Source organism: Sminthopsis crassicaudata, chromosome 1, assembly GCF_048593235.1.
Source record: "Sminthopsis crassicaudata isolate SCR6 chromosome 1, ASM4859323v1, whole genome shotgun sequence".
In the NCBI taxonomy this organism is placed as follows: Eukaryota; Metazoa; Chordata; class Mammalia; order Dasyuromorphia; family Dasyuridae; genus Sminthopsis; species Sminthopsis crassicaudata.
The window spans coordinates 399,669,275-399,689,718 of NC_133617.1; the positions used below are offsets into that span (position 1 = coordinate 399,669,275).

The 20,444-nt window shown below is 37.3% G+C and overlaps 1 protein-coding gene across 1 annotated transcript in view; it reads right to left on the reverse strand.

Annotated features, from left to right (window-relative positions):
* Positions 1-20,444, reverse strand: part of TNRC6A (trinucleotide repeat containing adaptor 6A) — a 335,273-nt gene that overhangs the window by 109,113 nt on the left and 205,716 nt on the right. The window contains 1 exon segment of the mRNA XM_074280016.1: positions 3,674-3,721. Within this exon segment, the coding sequence (XP_074136117.1) occupies positions 3,674-3,721 (48 nt within the window).

Here is a 20,444-nt window from a genome sequence, read left to right on the forward strand (position 1 = left end):
GGGGGGGGAATAAATTACATAAAAAAGAAAAGCAACTAAATTGAGATAATTATAAAAATACTGGAAAAGCAAATTCAAAAATCTCAGATTAACAGCTAAATCTAATAATCTCTAAGGTGCCTACAATTTCAAAACATAAGATCTGATAAATAGTAAAATTATTTTCTTTTTCCTAGTACTTATTAGTTTTGCTTTGGCTAGGGTCAGTCTGATAGGTTCAGGTTTTATTGACAATTATAACAGACAAAGTTTAGCTATGCTAACAAATTTTCTATATCCTACAAAATACATATCCAAAAGGCACAGTTTTCCTAGAGAGACTCCTTTTTTTCTTTCTGGAAGCAATCAGGGTTAAGTGACTTGTCCAGGGTCATCTGAATTTGACTGATTCCAGGGCTGGTGATCATCCATACTACCTAGTTGCCCCACTAGCCTATACTTCTAAAAAAGAAATATTCTGGATGTCAGAAGCCTAAAAAGAAATATTTCAAACAATTCATCAAATATAATAAAAACTTCATGTTAAAACTGGCTAAATTACACAACTTAGAATAAATCTTTTTGAGATATGCCTTATACTATCAAATCACATATTTGAAAGAAATAACAAGAAACTTGGCAATTTTATTAATTCAATGGCACATGATAGAAAAGGAAGGCAAGGCTCAAGAAAACAGACATGACAAATTTTTAAGAATCCAAGCTGATAGGTCAATTGAAACATTTTCCACAAACATTGTAGTTTCTAAAATGGTATTCAATAATTAGCTGAAAAAAAGATTTAACCAGTAACTAACTAGACTAACACTGACAACACTAATGTTCAATTAGGTGAATGCAATGAACAGAAAAAATTAATTTAGATAACTGTATTCTTTTTCATTTTTTAAATTAAAAGTTATACTACAGGGAATAAGATTTCAAATTAAATAATCAAGATTTGACTATTTAACAGAGTTCAACATTTATGCTGGAGTGAAACTAGGGAAGCAGTTGATGCAATGGAAAGAGCATTGCATCCAGTCAGATGACCAGGATTCATTCATATCCTAGCTATTTCGTTTGTACAATATCTCAGAAACACTGACTCCAAGATGGAAGGAATATCAGAAATCATCTAGTCCAACTCTCTGCATTTTACAGATGAAAAAATCTAAGTCCTAAAGAAGTAAAATGAGGAGCCTATCTTCATATAGGTAATAAGCAGCAAAGTTGGGGTTCAACTCCAATTCTCTAACTTTGAATCCTAGATTCTTTTCCGGTATACTAAGATGTTTAATAACCTTGGATAGGTAGCTTAAATAATCTATACATCAATTTCTTCATTTGTAAAATGAATGGGTGGACCACCAGGATATCTTCCAACAATAATTCTAGAAAATAAGTAATCTGTTATTTCTTTGTGTCACAAAGGGAATGAGGAAGAAGAGTCCAGAAATTACTATAATAAAGCAATAGGCATCAATAAATTTTTAAATTAAAAATGACAATAACAAAGAGCTCTTATAAATAAATGGTTTTTAAAATAAAACCAGTTTTGGCAAAAAAAATTTTGGCCACTAAAACCTATAATCACAGATTTTTACAGCGGGAATGAAATCTAGTTATCTAGTTCAACTCTTTCTTATCCAATATCCTAACTGGCTAACTATGGGGTCAAAAGCAGATTCTAAATCTCCTTACTGATCGACTCCCAGTCCAGTGAGTGTTCTTTCCACTACACCATGGAAATATATTTGGACCTCAAATTCAATTAACAGAATATCAACCAAGAGACTGTCCGTTACATGAGAAGCACAGAATTGATATTCCTACATGCAAGCCACTACTAAATCTATAGCCGCCTTTTAGGAGAGTTGGGACCTCTCATTTCCAGAAGCTCTGGTGTTTCAGGAAGTAGAGAGATCCCAGTGGGGAAATTCTCTCTATACATGCATACAAATATATAGATATATAAATAAATAGATAATTCTGCAAAACTTAGTCTTAAAGAGGACTCTGAGACACTGGGAGATTAAAGAACTTGTTCAGCTTCTTGGAGGTGGTGGTATTCAAGGTAGGACTTGATTCCAAGATATCATGATTTTAGACTGAACCACCTTAACACATGCTATATGGATAGAAATAGGGACCTGCATAGACCCCCAAGGATTATTGGGAGCAACAGGTTAGAGGACCTGTCCAAAGGAAAAATAAGTAATAAAAGGGAAACATTTCCAAAAATAAGATGCAATTTTTTTTTGCTTTTTATTTCACTGATTCAACATGTTAACATTATTTTAATTAGAATTTAACTACAAAATTGACTTATATCTTGAGCAATTTAAATGTTGTGCAAATGAAATTAAGACTCCTTTATTTCAAGTAGAGACTACTCCACAATGATCCTGCAATAATCGTGTAAAAGAATGCTAATGACAAATCTATTACACAGCCAAAGATTCTTTATCAGCGTCTACTTATATAAAGTAATAACCTAAAGTACTATTTTAAAAAAATATATATAAATTAGGAGTAATATTATATGATAGAATGTATTTAGAAGTCTTGAACTTCAAGCTTTAATAACATAATTTAAAATATTGACTTCTGAGATAAACTACACAAATCCAGAGGACCTGGGTTTTGGTCCAGACTGGGCTCAGATCTGTGACCTCCACTGAATCACCCTCTCTCAGATCGTTAATAAAATAAGGTTATGTTTGGGGGGAGGGGGAGAAGTATCCTCTAAATTTGCTCTTTGCTATAAACAGAAAATTCTAACTCTCTTCACTCCACCACAACGATATTCTTTCCCTGTGTGAGTAAAACTGGCCTAGAAGTTTCTCTTGGGGTCCAAATATAGCATAAAAGGGAAGTGAGGAAACTAAAGAAAGAATAGGACTAAAGTGAAAGGCACAAAAGAGACAGAAAATTGATATGCAAAACAGTTCACTATGAAACAATCCTCTACTGCTTTTTTAACCGCTTCATAATAATATTTTAAAATGTCCCCTTTTTTAATCTACGATTTGAGTGACCAACATCAAAGTACTTTGACAAAAATTGGAACTCAATTGGGTTTAGATTTACTTCTTTTCCGTATTGATTTTCTTAAATTGCCAATCGGATGCGGACACAAATGTAGCTTAGAGAAATAAGACCTAGCTGTTAGGTGAAGTTCAAGGGCAAAAACGGATTTGGATGCAACTGACTCCACATGACTGCAGTATGGAAAATGCTTCTGAACAACAACACTGTATCTTCACGGAGGCAACTATTTGCGCTGCAAAGTAATCGCCGAAAAGCCAGGACGTTTTGACAGCGCAGCGGAGGGGCCACCTCCAGCACTGGGCGCAGAACGCGGTCCGCCCTTTCGCCGAGTGATCAATACCCGGGCTCCATAATTAATGTCTACGCATCGGAGGTTTGGGGTCTGTTTGTTTTTCAGCTGAGCTTAAGACAACTGCGCTTTTGTTTTTCTAAAGAAACGCCAGCGTGACCCCCCCATCTCACGGCTCTTTTTGCTCCGCGGCAGCTCGCTTTTCCCTCAGACGATCTGACAACTGCCCCCCCGCTCGCTAACATGGCAGAGGGAGCTCTGCCGAAACCCGACCGTGGTACCCAAGGGGCCAGAGGGAGAGGATGCGGGGCTTGGGGGTCCAAGGGCAGATCTGAAAATCGTCCTTCTTACCTGCTTAGGTTCCTTTCCACTTCTTTGGTCGCTTTAGCTTCCAATTCTCTGTAGGAGGGGAGGGGAAAAAAGAGAAGAATCACCCGGAACCCTAGCCACTGCAGGAATTGCAATCAGGGGGCAAGAGGGAGGGGGCCTCGCGGAGGCGGGCGGGCGCCTGCAAAGCAGGGAGGCAGGGCTGGAGGAGGCGGCGGCCGAGCGCCCCGCGAGCCTTCCCGAGGCTGCCGGAGAGCCCTCGGGCCGCAGCCACCGAGGATGCTGCGCGGGCTCGCGGCGAAGTGGGGGTAGGGAGGCGGCGGCGGCAGCGACGCAGCCCGAGCCCCGGGGCGAGGGGCGCACAGCAGCCTCGGGGAGGGACGCCGAGCCCACCCGCCACGGAGCCCTGGCTCACCTCATGTGTGTAAAGTGCACGGGGAGTAGGCGGGGGGAGGGGGAGAAGGCGCAGAGAGGCCTCAGACCGTCCGCGGCGCTGAGGGGAGAGGCCCAGCCCGCTGCACAGTCGCCATTTTCTACACCGACCCGCCGCCGCCGCCGCCACAGTCGTCGAGACCGGAAGAGAAACAGCCGCGGTCGCCATCTCCTTCCGGGAGCACCTGCACTCCCAAAATGGCGGCCCTAGCAACCCCGCCCGCCTGGGGAGCCAGTCCGTGGCAACGGGTAGCTGCCGGGAGTGGCAGCTAACCGAGTGCCGGGCTTGAGCCGGCGTGGGTCCAGGACGGACCCTGCGTGTCCCGTGTCGCACTTACTGAGTCTCTTTCCCTGTGCCCAAACAAAATCTCTTTCTCACTCCTTCCCTTCCCCCCTCCACTCCCAGCGTGCCTCCTTCCCCTGCCCAGTGAAGGTGATCTCGCCCTCTGACCTTCTCACAGCTCGGGGCTTGAAGGGGCCTTACCGGGCATGTTGCCCCAGCCCTTTATTTTACTGTGAGGGGGAGGGAGGGAACCGTATAAAAAGTGAAGAAGTGCACAGCATTAGAAAAGGGCCGGAACAGAACCCCAGTGAAGGTCCTCTGACTAAAGATCCAGCGCCTTTCCCCATCTGCCCCGATGAGATAGCCACGCAACAAAGTTTGCCTTTCGCTTTTAGGAGAAAATTTAAAATTAATTTTTTTCAGTTGCCAAGCATTTTTTCCTTTTCCCTCTCCCCCCAAAAAACCATTTTAAAACAATGCATGTTTAAGCAAAACACATTTTCTCGCGTTTCATTCAGCCCTTTTCATCCATTGTCTCTTTATCTGGGGGTGGGTAATATTCATTACTGATCCTCTTTTTTGATGAAATTTTAATAGCGGTGTAACAAATATTTCTTAATGGAATTGTGTGTTCAGTGTAATATTTATTAAAACCCTACAGCGTGCAGGGAGCACGGCTGGAGCACGGCTCAAAGTGGCTCTGGAATGTCGGAAGGCAATGCCGGTGAAGCTCACATATCAGCAGGCCCCAGCAGGCCAGCACATCTTCAAGTACGGCCCAACGGTGGTGGACTCTGTGCCCAATCCACCCAGCTTAACTGCAGAAAGGCCCCGTCAGCCGGACACAGCGAATCCTGCAAGGCCGTTCCAGAGGGGTGGGCCTGTATAATTGATCTGCAGACAATGCTGGGTACCCATTCAAAGATGAAAAAATGCCCTCAGGGAGCTTCCAATCAAACAAGCAGATGAGACATCCGTAAATGACTAAGTGCCTGGGAGAGACAAAAAAAGGGTGGCTTGGGAGAAATCACTATATCCATGTATAAGAGCCTACTTTTAGAAAGGAGCTTTATTAAGTTACCCACTTATTAGTAGGAAATTAGAAGATAAACCCCTATGTTTTGGGGAAAGCATGAATCTTCATTGCCATTTATTTTGCTGTGCTATAAATGTTTTTTCCTTCGGTTTGGTCTAGGGGTTCTCAAACTACCCCCCCCCCCCAGGGCCAGATGCAGCCGCTGAGGTCGTTTCTGCGCCTGCCCGGTTATGGCAAATGGGCTGAGGGGCGGAGACAGAGTGTGAGCTTTTGTTTTTACTATAGTCCGGCCCTCCCACAGTCTGAGGGACAGGGAACTGGCCCCTGTTTAAAAAGTCTGAGGACCGCAGGAAAGCAAACACCTGCTTCAAGAGTTGTGGTTTTGGGTGGATGGAATCTAAACTGTGTCTTTAATTTGGGGCAGCTTTTAAGAGTCGGAAATCGAAGGGTACCTGGGTCCCATTCACTAGGCCGGTGTCCACAACTGTATTAGTTCAGTCAATAGTAAATATTTTAAGTAATCATCACTTTTTCAGCCATTAATATTGATCAGTTTGTGTTTTTCATAAATTATACATCAATTACATAGTTATTTATTTACTAAAGAGAATAAATGTTGCCACAATAGTCTGGGAGTCAGAAGAATGAAGTTCAAATCTAGAAAAGTCATATCAATCCCAGGGTCTTCTAAGAAGTCTGCCTTGAGAGAATGATAGTTTTAGGGGCCAAACGAATTTGCTTATATTGTGCTTGAAGGTGGTTACAAATGTATTTTCCTTACCTGTTACGGAAACGATAAAAATCGCATCATTATTCTCACACAGTTGTGAAGAAAGCACTTTATAATTCTCTCCTGTTATTAAAGAGACCAGATGTCCTAGTTTTCAGTGAGGGTGTTAATGGCCTGTGCATGTGAGTTAGATCTGTCCCATGTGAATTTGCTGGACTCAACTATGAAGACCCTTCATTCTGAATTATCATCACCACCACAGCCTAGGAACAATGGAAGAGTAAATATGTATCCTAAAAGAAAATACTATAGCCAAAGAGGGAATGAATCCTATGATAGTAGACACTGAAAGCAAGGGAATAGCTAATCAGAAGTCATCGAGATATCCTAATTTGGGAATTGTGTACCCTTAAAGTACTGTCATATCCATAAAAATGCCTAAGTCACAGCGGTCCTCAAACTTTTTAAACAGGGGCCAGTTCCTTGTCCCTCAGACGTGGGAGGGCCAGACTGTAGTAAAAACAAAAGCTCACACTCTGTCTCCGCCCCTCAGCCCATTTGCCATAACCGGGCAGGCGCAGAAACGTCCTCAGTGGGCCGCATCTGGCTTCTGGGCTGTAGTTTGAGAACCCCTGGAAGACCACCATCACCTCTTCCTCCTCTATAATATTAACACTATAAAGGAGGAATATAAATTTGTTGTTGTTGTTAAAGGTCAAATCAAAGCAGCTTAAGTGAATTCTGGGGCTTGTAGAAAGAGCACTTAATTTCTACAAAATAACTTTCCTTGTTTAGTCTAAGGGCCTAAAAAAGGAACCAATTTCCAGCAACTGAATTCTTCTTCCAGGGTTTCTTAGAGCTATTTAGAGATCATAGCATTCAGAAGTAGAAAGGCACTAATGCATTTTTAGTGGAATTGTGAATCAGACGAACTATTCTAGAAGGATGATTTGGAATTATGTTAAGAAAGTTACTTTAGCCCAGAACTTCCATTGCTAGAAATATAAACCAAGAAAACAATGAAAAATAAATAAACAAACAAAAAACCCCTACATATGCAGTATATGGCTTTAAGATTTTTAAAAATATTATTTAGGAACAGTTTCCATCCTTTACAATTTTCATTATAAGAAATGGCTCTTTAGGAGGAAGTATTAGAGATAATAGAAAAAAATAACATTTATTTTGATTTTTTTTTTAATTAAAGCAATCAGAGATATTATCTAGTCAAATTCTCACCCTCACTTTACAGGTAAAGAAATTAAAGTTATTTAGTAATATAAATAGTAGAGCAAGGATTTGAAATCAGGCACTCCAACAATAACATTCCTTCCACTGAATCCTGTTGTTCTTTCCTAAGTTCTGTTAAGCTTAGTTATAAGAAATGATGTAGAGAGAACTAATTTTTCTCATCTCCCACCTTCCACTACTCCCTTTTCCTCCCACTCATCTCCAACTCCTTTCCATATTGGCAAAACAGGGATTATAGTCACTTTCAGTTTTATAAATATGGCAGAGAGGTTAATGAAAATAAATGATTTGTTTAAGACCAAAAAGGAAGTGGAAGAGAGGGATTTAAATCCAGGTCTTCCAATTCCAAACCCTATCTATAGCCATACCATACTGCCACCCCCATGTTATCAAGTAGTTAGAAAAAAAAAAAGTTAAGACAGTATGAGAAAGAGATGACTAAGTCAATGGATGTGCCTGGTTTAATTTGCTAAGCCATATGTTCCTTTTTTTGCAATTTGTGAAAGTTACAAATTTAAGAGACACTTCATTCAGTAATAGCTGTGGTTCAAATGAATTGAGAAGTATTTGTATCTGAGTCAAAGCAGGTAGAATGTTTTTTCCAGAAACTTATTTATAAGAAGTAATATTGTCATGTTGTAGCCAAACCTTTTAAAAAATGTAACCTACTGTATAGAAAGTTTATATTCTTTATTGTCTCTTAGGCTTCTGTTTCTTTACATAGACAAAATGTTCAGTGTATCCCTTTCTCTAAACAATAAATTAGAGGTGATGGGAATCTTTTGCTAATTCCAAAATAGTGTCTGGCATTTATATTAATAAATATTCCTATGTCTGCATTTATCCCTTTTGTTATGACCATATTTTAATTCAATATATTCTTTTTCTTTTTTTTTTAAATATGTTATTAATGTATTCCTCCCTTACTGATTCCAAGAAAATCATTTCTTATATTAAAGAATATTTTTTTTAAAAAGGAAGAAAACCTCAGCAAAACTAGACAATGAATCAAATATATGCAGAGCTCCATACCCATTGATAACCCAGCTCTATAAAGAATTGAGAGAGTAGATTGAAGCAAGAAGTAAATATTCGAATTATCTTCTCATTTCTCTTCAAGCTAGGTATATCTATATCTATCTCTACACACACACATGTGTGTGTGTGTGTGTGTGTATAAATATATGTATCAGTTCCAGCCATTTTGTTTTTGTTTTTGTTTTTTTTTCCATTGACATTGCTATATTTATTGTGTATATTGTTTTCCAGAGTCTGCTTACTTCACTTTCTGTCAGTCCATATAAGATCCTGGACAATTCTGCTCAATTCTGCTTAACTTTCCTATGAGAATATTGGAAGCAGTGTGGTCCAAAATAAAAAGACATGGACTTTGGAGTCACTGAACCTGGTTTCAGAGCCTAATTCTGCCACTTATTACTCTTGTGATTTTAAGCAGGTTATGTTAGCTCTTTTTGCCTCAATTCCCGCATGTGAAAACAGAGGGATTGGACTAGATATCCTCCAATGTTTCTTCCAACTCTAAATTTTTGATCTTGTGAAATGATCATGTCAAGGATCAAAGGAAGCAATGACAAGATTCAATGAAAAGAGTCTGAACTAGGAGTCACTGAGATCTGACACTGCCATTTACTCTTTGTGTGACACGAAGTAAATCACTGAATCTTGTTTTCTCACCTGTAAAATGAGGTTTTGGACTAGATCACCTAAAGGTTAAGTAAAATTAATCAATATATGCAAAACTCTGCAAATCTAACTGTATATCAGTTTTAGTCAGTTTGACTTCAATGATATTAAAATGTCTTGGGCAATGTCTTTCAAATTTAGTTCATTTTTTATCAATTTTCACCAGTATTGCATAGTAACTATACAAATAGGGTTGTGTGTTTTTTTAATCCCTTATTACCTCACTTTCCTTAATTCCTAAATTCACTTAAAAAAAATTATTTCAAAAATGTAAACTTTTCTGTTTGCCTCCCTCCTCAGCCTTTGATTTCTTTTTCATCAGTACAGCAAACCTTCATAGAAGGAAAACTACTGTGTATTCATGTGTAAACGATCAGCCCAGGGGTTCTGTTGTTAAGTATCACCGAGAAGTACTGATAATTGCTCCACTTTGCTGCTTCTGGAACAGATGGGGAAAGAATTTAAGCTTTTAGCCAAACTTCTGCAAGTTCACCATCCCTAATACTATTGGGCTCTTCTGGTTTCTAGATGGAAGGGGAGGAAAGAATTTAAGTTTTTAGCCAAACTCCTGCTAGTTTACCGTCCCTCTCCCAATACTACTGGGCTCTTCTGGTTTCTAGATGGAAGGGGAGGAGGGGCTGAAAGGATTTAGCTTCAGTTCTAATCAGCAATTCACCTCCCTCCGCCTCCACATGTTGCACTTTTCCATTGCTCTATTCATGGGGAAAGAGAATGTAGGTTTCCCAACTCTGGACAAGTGTATGTTGTACTGCTAAAGGTTTTTGTTTTTGTTTTTTAAACAAAAGAATGTCTAAACTCATCTGAGAGTTCTTGTTTTAAACTAGAGGTTGGGGATTCCTAGGTCGGAAATTGTTAGCCCCTTCCCTCCCCCCTTCCAGGATGTTGCTGGATTCTTTAGTTCTCTGACTCAGTTCCAGCAAATACCTTCTGGGAGGCCTCATTCAACTAAGTTTCAATCCTTCTCACTCCCCTGAAATCTCAAAATCTGTGGCTCATTAAACTATAAATCCCTGAGATCCCTTTGATTAACTAATTAGTAAGTCACACATACATACATACATACATACATATATATATATATATATATAATTCAGTTTTAGGATGTCCAAAGGGATCAACCAACTTCCCACAATTTCCATATTGTAGACTTGGTTCTTTTTATAAAGACCACTTTACAATTTTTATTTTAGATGTTCATTGTCTAGGAAAATATATCTCATTTATTTTAAAAATGGCTGCTATGAAAATACATATATCCTCAGAACAAGTTTCTGAAATCTAAAGCTGTATTTTTCATAGATCCAAATAATAACATTATATGGGGCATGCCTGTACACACACTTACACGTGTATATACATATCCATTATATAATCTATATATTATTATATATAATCTATATAATATAATTATAGGAATATATATTATATATATAATTATATAATATAGGAACATTATTATATATATATATATATAATTATATAATATAGCAACACCATATATGTATATGTATATAGCTAGATAGATGTAAATCTACATTTCTATATGTTAAATTCTTCACAAATCTGCAATAGAAAGTGACTATACTAGACAGTAGGAAAGAGGTGCTGTATATTGAAGAGCAAAGAGATACAAGGTGGGGGCTGGTGGTGGGGTGGAGAACAGAGGAGACTGGTGAGCAAAGCAAAAAGAGTTTTTCTGCATCTGATCTGCCTTTGCCTGCACTTTTGCCCTATCGGATTAGCTTGCTATGATGAAAAGTCGTTTCAGTTTCCTCTCAGGGGCTTGACTCAGAATAGAAAAGAACTGATTTTAAGTGTATACTATACCTTAAGACTACTCCCTGTGCTTTGAGTCCCACATTTTATACCCAATGACCAGCCTTGATAGATCAGTTGTGAACTGTTGTGTTAACTATACTCTTGCTTGCATGGAGGAAGAGAAATCATGGGGATACTCAATAAGCCAAGAACTTCTGGATCAGGAATGGCTATGTACTACCTGAAAAATTTCTGTGTCTGGGAGAGGCTGCAGGAGCAGTAGATGTTATGTTATTGATTTTATTGATTCTGTGCTGAGAGAAGACTATATACAGCTATGCATGTTCCTGTGAGGTAACTCCAGCATGCCAAGGTCAGGTATCTAGGACTAAATGAAATATTCTAAGTCACAGGAAGACAGAGACTTGGAGTTAACCACATGCCCTAGCTCATAAGTCAGCATGGCCACTAAGGGAGATGGAGTTTGGGAAGTGAAGATCATCCATTCTATGAAAACCACAGAGACTTTGGCATTTCTCATAGGACTCTCTATCCAGAGTGCTTTAAACCACAAGGGTGAATATGGGATTAATTGAGCTTCCGGTTTTTTGTTTTTTGGTTTTTTTGTTTGTTTGTTTTAGTGAATCAGATCAAGTTAGTGGCTAGCAGTGCCATCTGGTGGTTAATTTTACTTCCTTATTTAAGTCCTACTATAGTGCATATCAGAATTTGAAGGAAATTAGTTGTTAACGTTTATCTAAGCAAGTGGGAGAGCCAGTTCTGGCAGATTGCCAAACACCTAATAATAATAAATGGCCATATAGAGCTTTAAGGCTTACACAACACCTTACAAATAATTTTATTCTCATAACAACTCTAGGAGACAGGTGCTACTATATTACCTATTTTATAGATGAGGAAACCAAGGCAGATATAGATAAAGTGACATATTCAGAGTCAAACAGCTAGTGAGTGTCTGAATATGGATTTGAACTCAAGTCTTTCTGATTCCAGATCCACTGCTCTATTTACTGTGCAACCATGTAGCTTCTCTTCTAAGATGTAAAAGGGTTGAAATCTATTTTGGGAGAGGATTAACTATAGGAAGAAATCACTCATCTTAGAGAAAGAGATAATAGAAAGAGATAGGTAATGTTCGTATAATGTATTTATACATCTGTTTTTGTTTTTAATCCATTGATAGATTTGTGATCTTATCAATGTGGTGCCTTTAGTGATGCAGATCATAATCCATCTAAACTTTCAAGAAACCAATCAGTCAACAAACATTTATCAAGAACCTACTATGTGCCAGGCTTGATGCTAACTCTTGGGGAAGAGGTATTCACAGGGTAACCAGGGAAGTTTTGTTTTTTTTTTTTTTTTTAATAAGGGAAATAGATGATTCTAAACTAAAGAAATGAGGAAGGAACACCTTTCAGTGATAGGAGGACAATCGGTGCAAAGGGATAGAGACTGGAAATTTAATACTATGTATGAAGAACATTTAGGCCAGTTTGAGGCCTGGAGAAATCATCTTAAACTGAGTTGCAAGAGTATGCTAGAACCAGCTCTTACCTGCTGGTGAGAACTCCAGGTAAGCATCTACACTTCAGAAATTTAGCTATATATCACAAGTAAGGGCTCAGTTGTCTAGACTGATTGTTTTATTGATTGTCTAGACTTAAAAGGAAATGTTAATAATACAGATAAAACGGAAAAGTATCTAACTATTTTGTGGGGGAGGAGAGGAGGATGAAACTGGTTATTAAGCATTTACCACCATACTCACAGCTGGTTAAGTGACAAGATCAGAAAAGGTTGAGATGTGTGTGGGAGAAGAGGAATAAAGAGTGAAAAGGGCAGAGCTTTTCCTAGGAATTTGGTTGTAAAAGGGAGAGGAGATATATGATTGTTGGACCATAGAATGGTTAAGCAAGTTTTGGTATATGAACATAATGGAATATTATTGTGCTGTAAAATTGTGAATATGATAAATATGGGAAAATATCAAAATTATATGAACTAATACAAAGTGAAGTAGAAAGGGAAAAATTTCATAGTTATGATAACAATGTAAATGAAAAGCAACAACTGATTGAAATCAGCTCCTCTCCCTCTTTTTTAAGAGAAAAACTATTGTGCATGTGAATCTCTATATAATATTACTTTTAAAAAATGTTAGTTTTCTTGAATTGTTTTCTTCCCTTTTAAAACATTTTAACAAATAAAACAATGCTGTCTGGGAAGAGATGGGAAAGCCACCATTGATAAATATAGTTGATTATAAAAACAAAAGATAAATAATTTTTTTTAAAAATGAGATTCTAATTGAATCTTTCCCCAGGAGGTACCTCAGACCCAAAGCAACCTCGTCATTTTAGTCATCCACTTTGCTCTGTGGCAGGCAAGGGGTAGAAATAGTGATGGGGTTTCCTCTTTCTTCCTTTTATGAACACTGGTTCTGCTCTGAGAACATCAATTCTAAGGTACTCTTTGTTCCCATTCTTTGCCATGTCTTCTACTGAGAAAACGGCTCCTTTCTCAAAAGAGACTTTAGAAGTATTTCTACTTGGACATAAAGTTCTTAAGTTACACACATTTTCTGTCCCTATTTCTACTATTCTTCTACCTCAAACCTCACCATTTATTTCTTCGATGGAAATAAGCTTCTAATCCCGATACAAATATTCTTGTTTTAACTGAACCCATGCCCTGAAAATGTATATCCCATTTGACTTTATTCTTCTAAAGGCACTAATTTCTGCAATCCATTAGTAGATAGATATTACCTACTGACATGATGATAATAATGAGGAAGCTGATAACTCTAATAATGCCTTACATAACTAAGGCCTCTTAAAACTTATTACTTTTAAACAGCAAATCTCATCTGATGTGTACAACAAGCTTATGAGGTTGGTGGATAAGCTGTTATTATCCTCATTTTAACAACAAGGAAACTGAGGTCAAGATAAGTTAAATAATTTGTCCAAAGTCATATAGATAATAAGTGGTAAAACAGGCCTTCTGGCTTCTAATATTGTAATTTTTTTTTCTCTTGTATTGGATTTCAACTCTGTACGACACTATCTTAAGGCATGGTCTATTGGAATCCTTCCCTATGTCCAAATGACTTCCTTCCCAATTATCCCATTGCCATCAAGCATTCTTCCAAACCCCTAAGCTTTTAATCTTGGAGTCGTTTCCAATTTTTCTCTCTCCTTGATTCTTCCGTCCTATGTCCTTCCATTTTCCTTTGTCCTTCAGTGATTGGGCCTCTTTATCCACTTAGTTCTCTAAACACTACCTTCAGCACTTTTGAGCTCAATTTTTGTACCATGGTAATTTTGATTTGTGGATTTATGTATGTGTTTGTGGAGAAATCACTTGGTATTTGTAACTTCAAGCCTTCGTGAAGAGGAGGCAGTGCAATATGGTGGAAAGAACACTGGATTTGTAGTCAAGGTGAATTTTGGTTGAATCCTGGCTCTTGTTACTCAACTAATAATAATAATACTTCTTGGGCAAAGCCACTCTGGGTTTTAATTTCCACATCTATAAAATGATTTCTAAAATGGTTTCTAAAATGCCATATGATTTCTAAGGTGCTCTCTAATTCTAAATCGTGTGTTTTGGGTTCAAGTCCTGAGCCTTGGTTTCTTGATCTATAAAATGGGAATAATATTTAGTAAAGTTTCAAATGCTCTCAAAGAAATGCTGAAGAGGAAACAGAGGCAAAGGAAAGGGAAGCTTTATATAGGCATATAAACTTTGAAAATCTCTTTGTCCCTAAAAAGAGTTCTTGCCCTGAGTTTTGGGGAGGACAGCAAAAGACAGAGAGACAGCCATGTTGATCAAGAGAGTGATCAACTGGCCACTATACTCAAATCAACATTTTCAGAGCAGGTCACAACAAAGATGTGATCCTAGATATATTGTTGCAGTACCAAATAATGGCTTTTGAGAGCTGAATCATCTGGTGAGACAAAGAGAGGACAAACCTCATTCCTTTTTCTTGCCCCAGTTGATTGAGGCCTGACTCCTGAAAAGAGTCCTCAGTTTTATAACTTTTGCTCCAAATCTATTCACCATTTAGGGAAAGTAGAAAGCACAGCAGAAGGAGCTTTTCTGTTTCATGAAGTGATTAGGAGAGTGGATGGTTAGTGATCAGAACAAGCACTCAAAGGAATAGATCTTAACAAGCATATCACTCATTTTCTTTGTACAATAAGTGTGAACATTTATTGTCTACAGACTCAGTTGCATTGAAGGGAATCTTCCAAACATGGGGTAAAGGAGGTGAACCAAATTGAAATTTACATGATTTTAAACTTTCAAAGCAATGTTCCATTTTCATTCCTTTGTGTTAATAAGGGAATTATTTGGGTAGTCAGAGGGAGAAGAATCTAAGAGCTCACAAGCTCTGGTAAGTAGTGATGTAGCATTGGGAAATTGGGTACATAGGCCGTGAACACCTTCTGATTTAAACATTGGGCTGGTGGCCAAAATGTAGACTGCACTCCTTTTCTGGTCAATTAATTAACTAATTGATAGTTTTCTTTCAGAAAGCTTGACAATGAGTCATGTGTGGATAAGCATATTCTCAATAGCACTGCCAGGAGTACATCTAGTCCCTACTCCCCGTCACACTCACAGTTCTTACTCTAGAGGTTTGTTGGCCTTAAAGAACTCCATAAATGTGAGCTATTATTATTGATATCATTGATATCATGATAATCATTGATTAGATATCAATTTCTGTTGAATCCTATAACTAAGATCTGCCCCATTATTAAGCAGATATAAGGCAAATGCTATGTGATAAAATTAAGGTTTTGATCTAGGTCTTCTCAAAAAGAAAAGATGGAGAGGTGATTGAGTAGAGAAAGACTCTCTGCCCAGCCTCTGCTTTGAGCATGTTTAATCTCTGGGATCACATTTAATAGGAATGCCTCCTCATATCCTTGTCATAGTAGGCCACATAGGGCTTGAAGATGGAATGGACCTCAGAGATCATTGAGGTCACATTTTATGGATGAGAAAATTGAAGAGTAGAGAGGTTTAATGACCTGCCTAAAGCCACACTGAGCTAAGATTCAAACCCAGAGTGTCCCTTCCCAATTCCAGAGTTCTTTTTATTATATCACACTTCCTCTCAAGCACCCAGTTCCAGCGATAAGATGTTTGCTGCAAAATGATTGATTTGGTTTTTCAAATCTTGGTGTCTGTATCATCCAGTTAAAAAGATTTCAAACTAGAGGGCCCCTCAGAGACCAATAAGTCCAATGTCAGATGAGTGTTGAAGGTCAGAGAAAGGAAATTGGTTGTCTAAGTTGATGTCACAAAGATAGGATTCAATAAGTTTGCAAAACTGGAATTCTAAATGAGGTCCTTAGATTGCAAACCTGGTGCTTTTTCCATGACTCATATCCCAGATTCTTACAAATATTCCTAATGTATTTTAATTTTTGTTTATTCTTGGCCTTTTGAATCCTTGAATAAATCTGAAGGCAGGTTTGATGTGACTGGGGCATTGCGTGTTTACCAAACTGAAAAAGTGCTGTGGTATATTACAAAATGGCTGTAATATCAGAAAAGTGAGATTAAAATCCTGAATCTGCTACTAACTAGCTCTATAACAAGAAGGAACAGTTCTTTGAGAGGGATTGGAAAGGTCTCCATTGGGAAATGTTAAGTGATATAAAAACAAACATTCAGTGAACATTTACTTGTTAAAAATAAAAGACTACTTGAATCTTTCCCATTAATAGAGAGCTGTTACTGCTAATAAGTTTCACCTTACTAGATTGAAGCAAACCATGACTCCTTATGTCTTTCTACCCTTCCTTCCTAGTTCTCTTCTCCAAGGCAAAGCAGAATAGGTTTTACCTCCTAGTCCATGTAGTGAAGTCCTCAAATATTTTCAGACTACCATGTTCTTCTTATCTCTTCTTCAGGCTGACCAGCCTCAATTTCACCAGGATATATCCACTTACCAGTCTGGTACCCTCTTCTGGATATACTTCAGCTTGTCAGTCCCTTCTAAAATATGGTACCCCCAGCTGGACACAATACTCCAGAGGTGGTCTGACCAGGACAAAGTACAATATACAGCCAACAATTGTTGATGAAATAGTTTCCTGGTTCTGCTTCGGACGAGCAGGTTTTTTGATGACCATGTCACACTAGTAAGTCAAATATTTTAGTGAATCCACTCATGCAAGTAATTTTTTGAACCTTAGGTAGAATTTTACATTTATGTCTGTAAATTTCATTTTATTAGATATTGACCATCATTCTAGTTCATATAGAGCTCTTGAGAGTGGTCTATTATTGGTGGTCTATTGCTATCTTCATTTATTATTACTATTATTTCATTTATCTTGCACTTTTAATTCTGTTTAGTATTTTCATTCTATCCTTAAGAAAAAAAACCAAAATGTGAATTTAGTAGTTTTGTCTCTCTGATGTCATTTTATCATTATCTCATTCACTGCAGAAATATTTAATCTGTGAGTCATTTGACAAGCATTTATTAAGTACTTGCTGTGGCTCAGGTGTTGTGCTCAGTACTAGGGATACAAGAAAAGGCAAAAGAGCTTTCAGGCAGCTTATATTCGTGGAGGAGATAACATGCAAAATAGTCATAGGAAGTAATCTTTCTTTTTTCCAATAGAGCTAAAAAAAAATTCTTTACAATAAACCAGTTTTCATTATCTTTAGAATTCCTGTCACTATTTTTAAAAGGTTTCTGCACAGCCCATAACATTTTCTGCAGGAAAAAGAATTCTGTCTTATTACATACAGAAACTTCTGAACACATTGATCAATACTCGTTTGCATTTCTTCCTGATCAATACAACTGAGAGTCTTGGCTCACTGGTTTAGGTCAAACAAGCCTGAGAGATACTTCTAGCTCATCCTCTAAAGTAGTACTGACACAGTTCCTTGGGTTTCTAGTCCTGGAGGGAGAAGCATGACTCATTTACAAAATCCTACTCCAATATCTCACTGTGGCAGGGGTGACCTTGGCTAAAGCTGTGCTAATAGACACAAACTCTAATATGCTATTATGCTGGGAAGGCCTCAATTATGGTCCCAACAACAACAGACTATGCTTTATGAGGAATGACCTATCTAAGTATGGAGACACCTAGATATTAGGCAATGAATTTTTTGGTCATGGCAATCAGAAAACAAAATAAGATACAAAATTATTTCCAATCCTTGCACTTCTGTAGTAATACTGTCAAAGTAGTAGAAAAGATTGTTGCATGATTTTTACACTATCCATAATATTAATTTAACTACTGATATTCCAAATGTGGGATTATTGCCAATGAACAAACGGGAATAAATACTATTAGAAAAAATAAGTTTTCTAATGTATTTTAATCTTAGCTTCTTCTTAGCCTTTTGTCTCCTCAAATAATTCTGAAAGCAGGTTTGATGTGACTGGGGCTTTATGTGTTTACCAAGTGGAAAATACTGTGCTATATTACAAATGGCTGTGATATCAGAAATGTTAGCTTAAAATCCTAGATCTGCCATTAACTAGCTCTGTGATAAGGAGGAACAGTTCGTTGAGAGGGATTGAATGAAATAAAATTAGAAGATAAAAGACAGTTAAAATTAAATGGAAGGATGGCTCGGAAGCTCTTCTTGGTGAAGAAGAAAAAAAGGAGTTGAGATATTCAGTTTATCTAAAATCATCCAAGAGCAACAACGACAACAAAAAGTGTCTATTTGGTGAAATATTTTGAAGCAGCAGATAGAATGCTGGACCTGGCATCAGGAACATCTGAGTTCAAATTCAGCCTCAGAAAGTTACTAGCTGTGTGAGTTCTGCCAAGTCACTTTGGGTCTGCCTGCCTCTGTTTCTTTATCTATAATATGGAATAATATAATACCTACTCTCCCAGAGTTGTTATGTGGACAAAATGAACTAAAATCTTAAAAGTGTTTTGCATATCTTAAAGTGCTATGAAAATTCTAGCCATTATTGTTAATATTATTATTACGGGTTGATCTGATCATCTTCTAGTGTTGGACTGATGATAAGCTTTGCTAAAAAATGACCATGAAAATAACTGCAGCTTGCTACTCACATCCCAAAAGAAAAAAGAAAAGTGGTGGATTCAGGGGGGCAAAATAAAATATATATTATTTGAACATAGCTACTGTGGAAATTTATTTTGCTTGATTGCATATTTATGATAAAGATTTTGTTTTTGTTTATGTTTTTCAATAGTGGGGAAGGGAGAAGTGGAAGGAAGGGAAAATTGCCTTTTGTTTATTAAAAAAAAGTTTAATATATTTTTTAAAAGGGTAAGTATTACCTTGCAAAAACAAACAAACAAACAAACAAACAGAAACACCCAAAAAACTCTACCAATTGCCTTGCCAAAAAAAAAAAAAAAATCACCAAAGAGAGTAATTTTCATTTCTATGCCATTATCTGTTGCTAGTATTTATATGGCACTTTAAGATTTGCAAAACACTTTGCATATACACTCTAATATCCAAGAAACTTAATGAAAAGGTGAACAGAAAGGAGGATAGCAAAAACATATTAGAAAATATGACTTGAGATTCAAAATCAAGACAGATCAAAACATGGTAGACTATGAAAAAGCTTCATAACTATATATCTTGAATATACTTTTGAAGAAAATAAAAGTTGGAAGTTGGAAGCACCACATAATATAACATGTATTTTTAAAAAAGATTTCATTTAACAAATAGAAAATAGCTAGCTACTCATGTAGGAATCATTTCTGAATCAACTATCTATGTACAGACACTAACTTGTTAGAGCAAATATCAAAATCAATATCAAATTAGAGGAGAAAACAGAAACAAGGAGCGAGGAGAGTATGTAACAGAGAAGTACATGATGGCAAGAGCAGGCTGCAAACACATTATCAATGAAGGATTATACAGAAGTGCCATAAAGAATATTGTCAGGGAAATATATGACCTGAAATAAATATAAGCTGGTCACACAGTGAAGGTGACGAAGAAATGATTAATGACACATAAGCTCCATTAGTATGCATCTACAAATGTCAAAAAATCTAGAGGGAGATCCCCAGAATATTGGGTGAAACCTCTATGGAAATTTATAGAAGGATATGAACTCCCAGGATGAGTAAGGATGGATGGGTTACATTCTGGAAGAAGAATCCACATTGATGAGATTATAGATATGTCAGTGTCAATATATTCCTTGAGAACTCTACCATTCTTTTGTGTTCATTATAAGTTACCTTTTCTTATTTTTTCATCAACACTTTTATTTAAAATTTTTTTGTTTGATCAGTTCCTTGTTCATCTACATTTGCTTTTGTTTTTGTTTTTTTAGTCAAGATCCCTCTTTTCCTCCTTATTTATGTTTGTTTCACAGGAATTTTTTTTGTGTATTATCCCACCTTGTTTATTTTTCAGTCATTATTAATGACTCACCAACAATTAGAAAATCTTTGTGGCAGAGTGGAAAGTATGTTAAATCTGGACTAAGGTTTTGAATCCCTCATGAGGTACTTTTTGGCTGTATGAATACGGTCAACTTAACAAA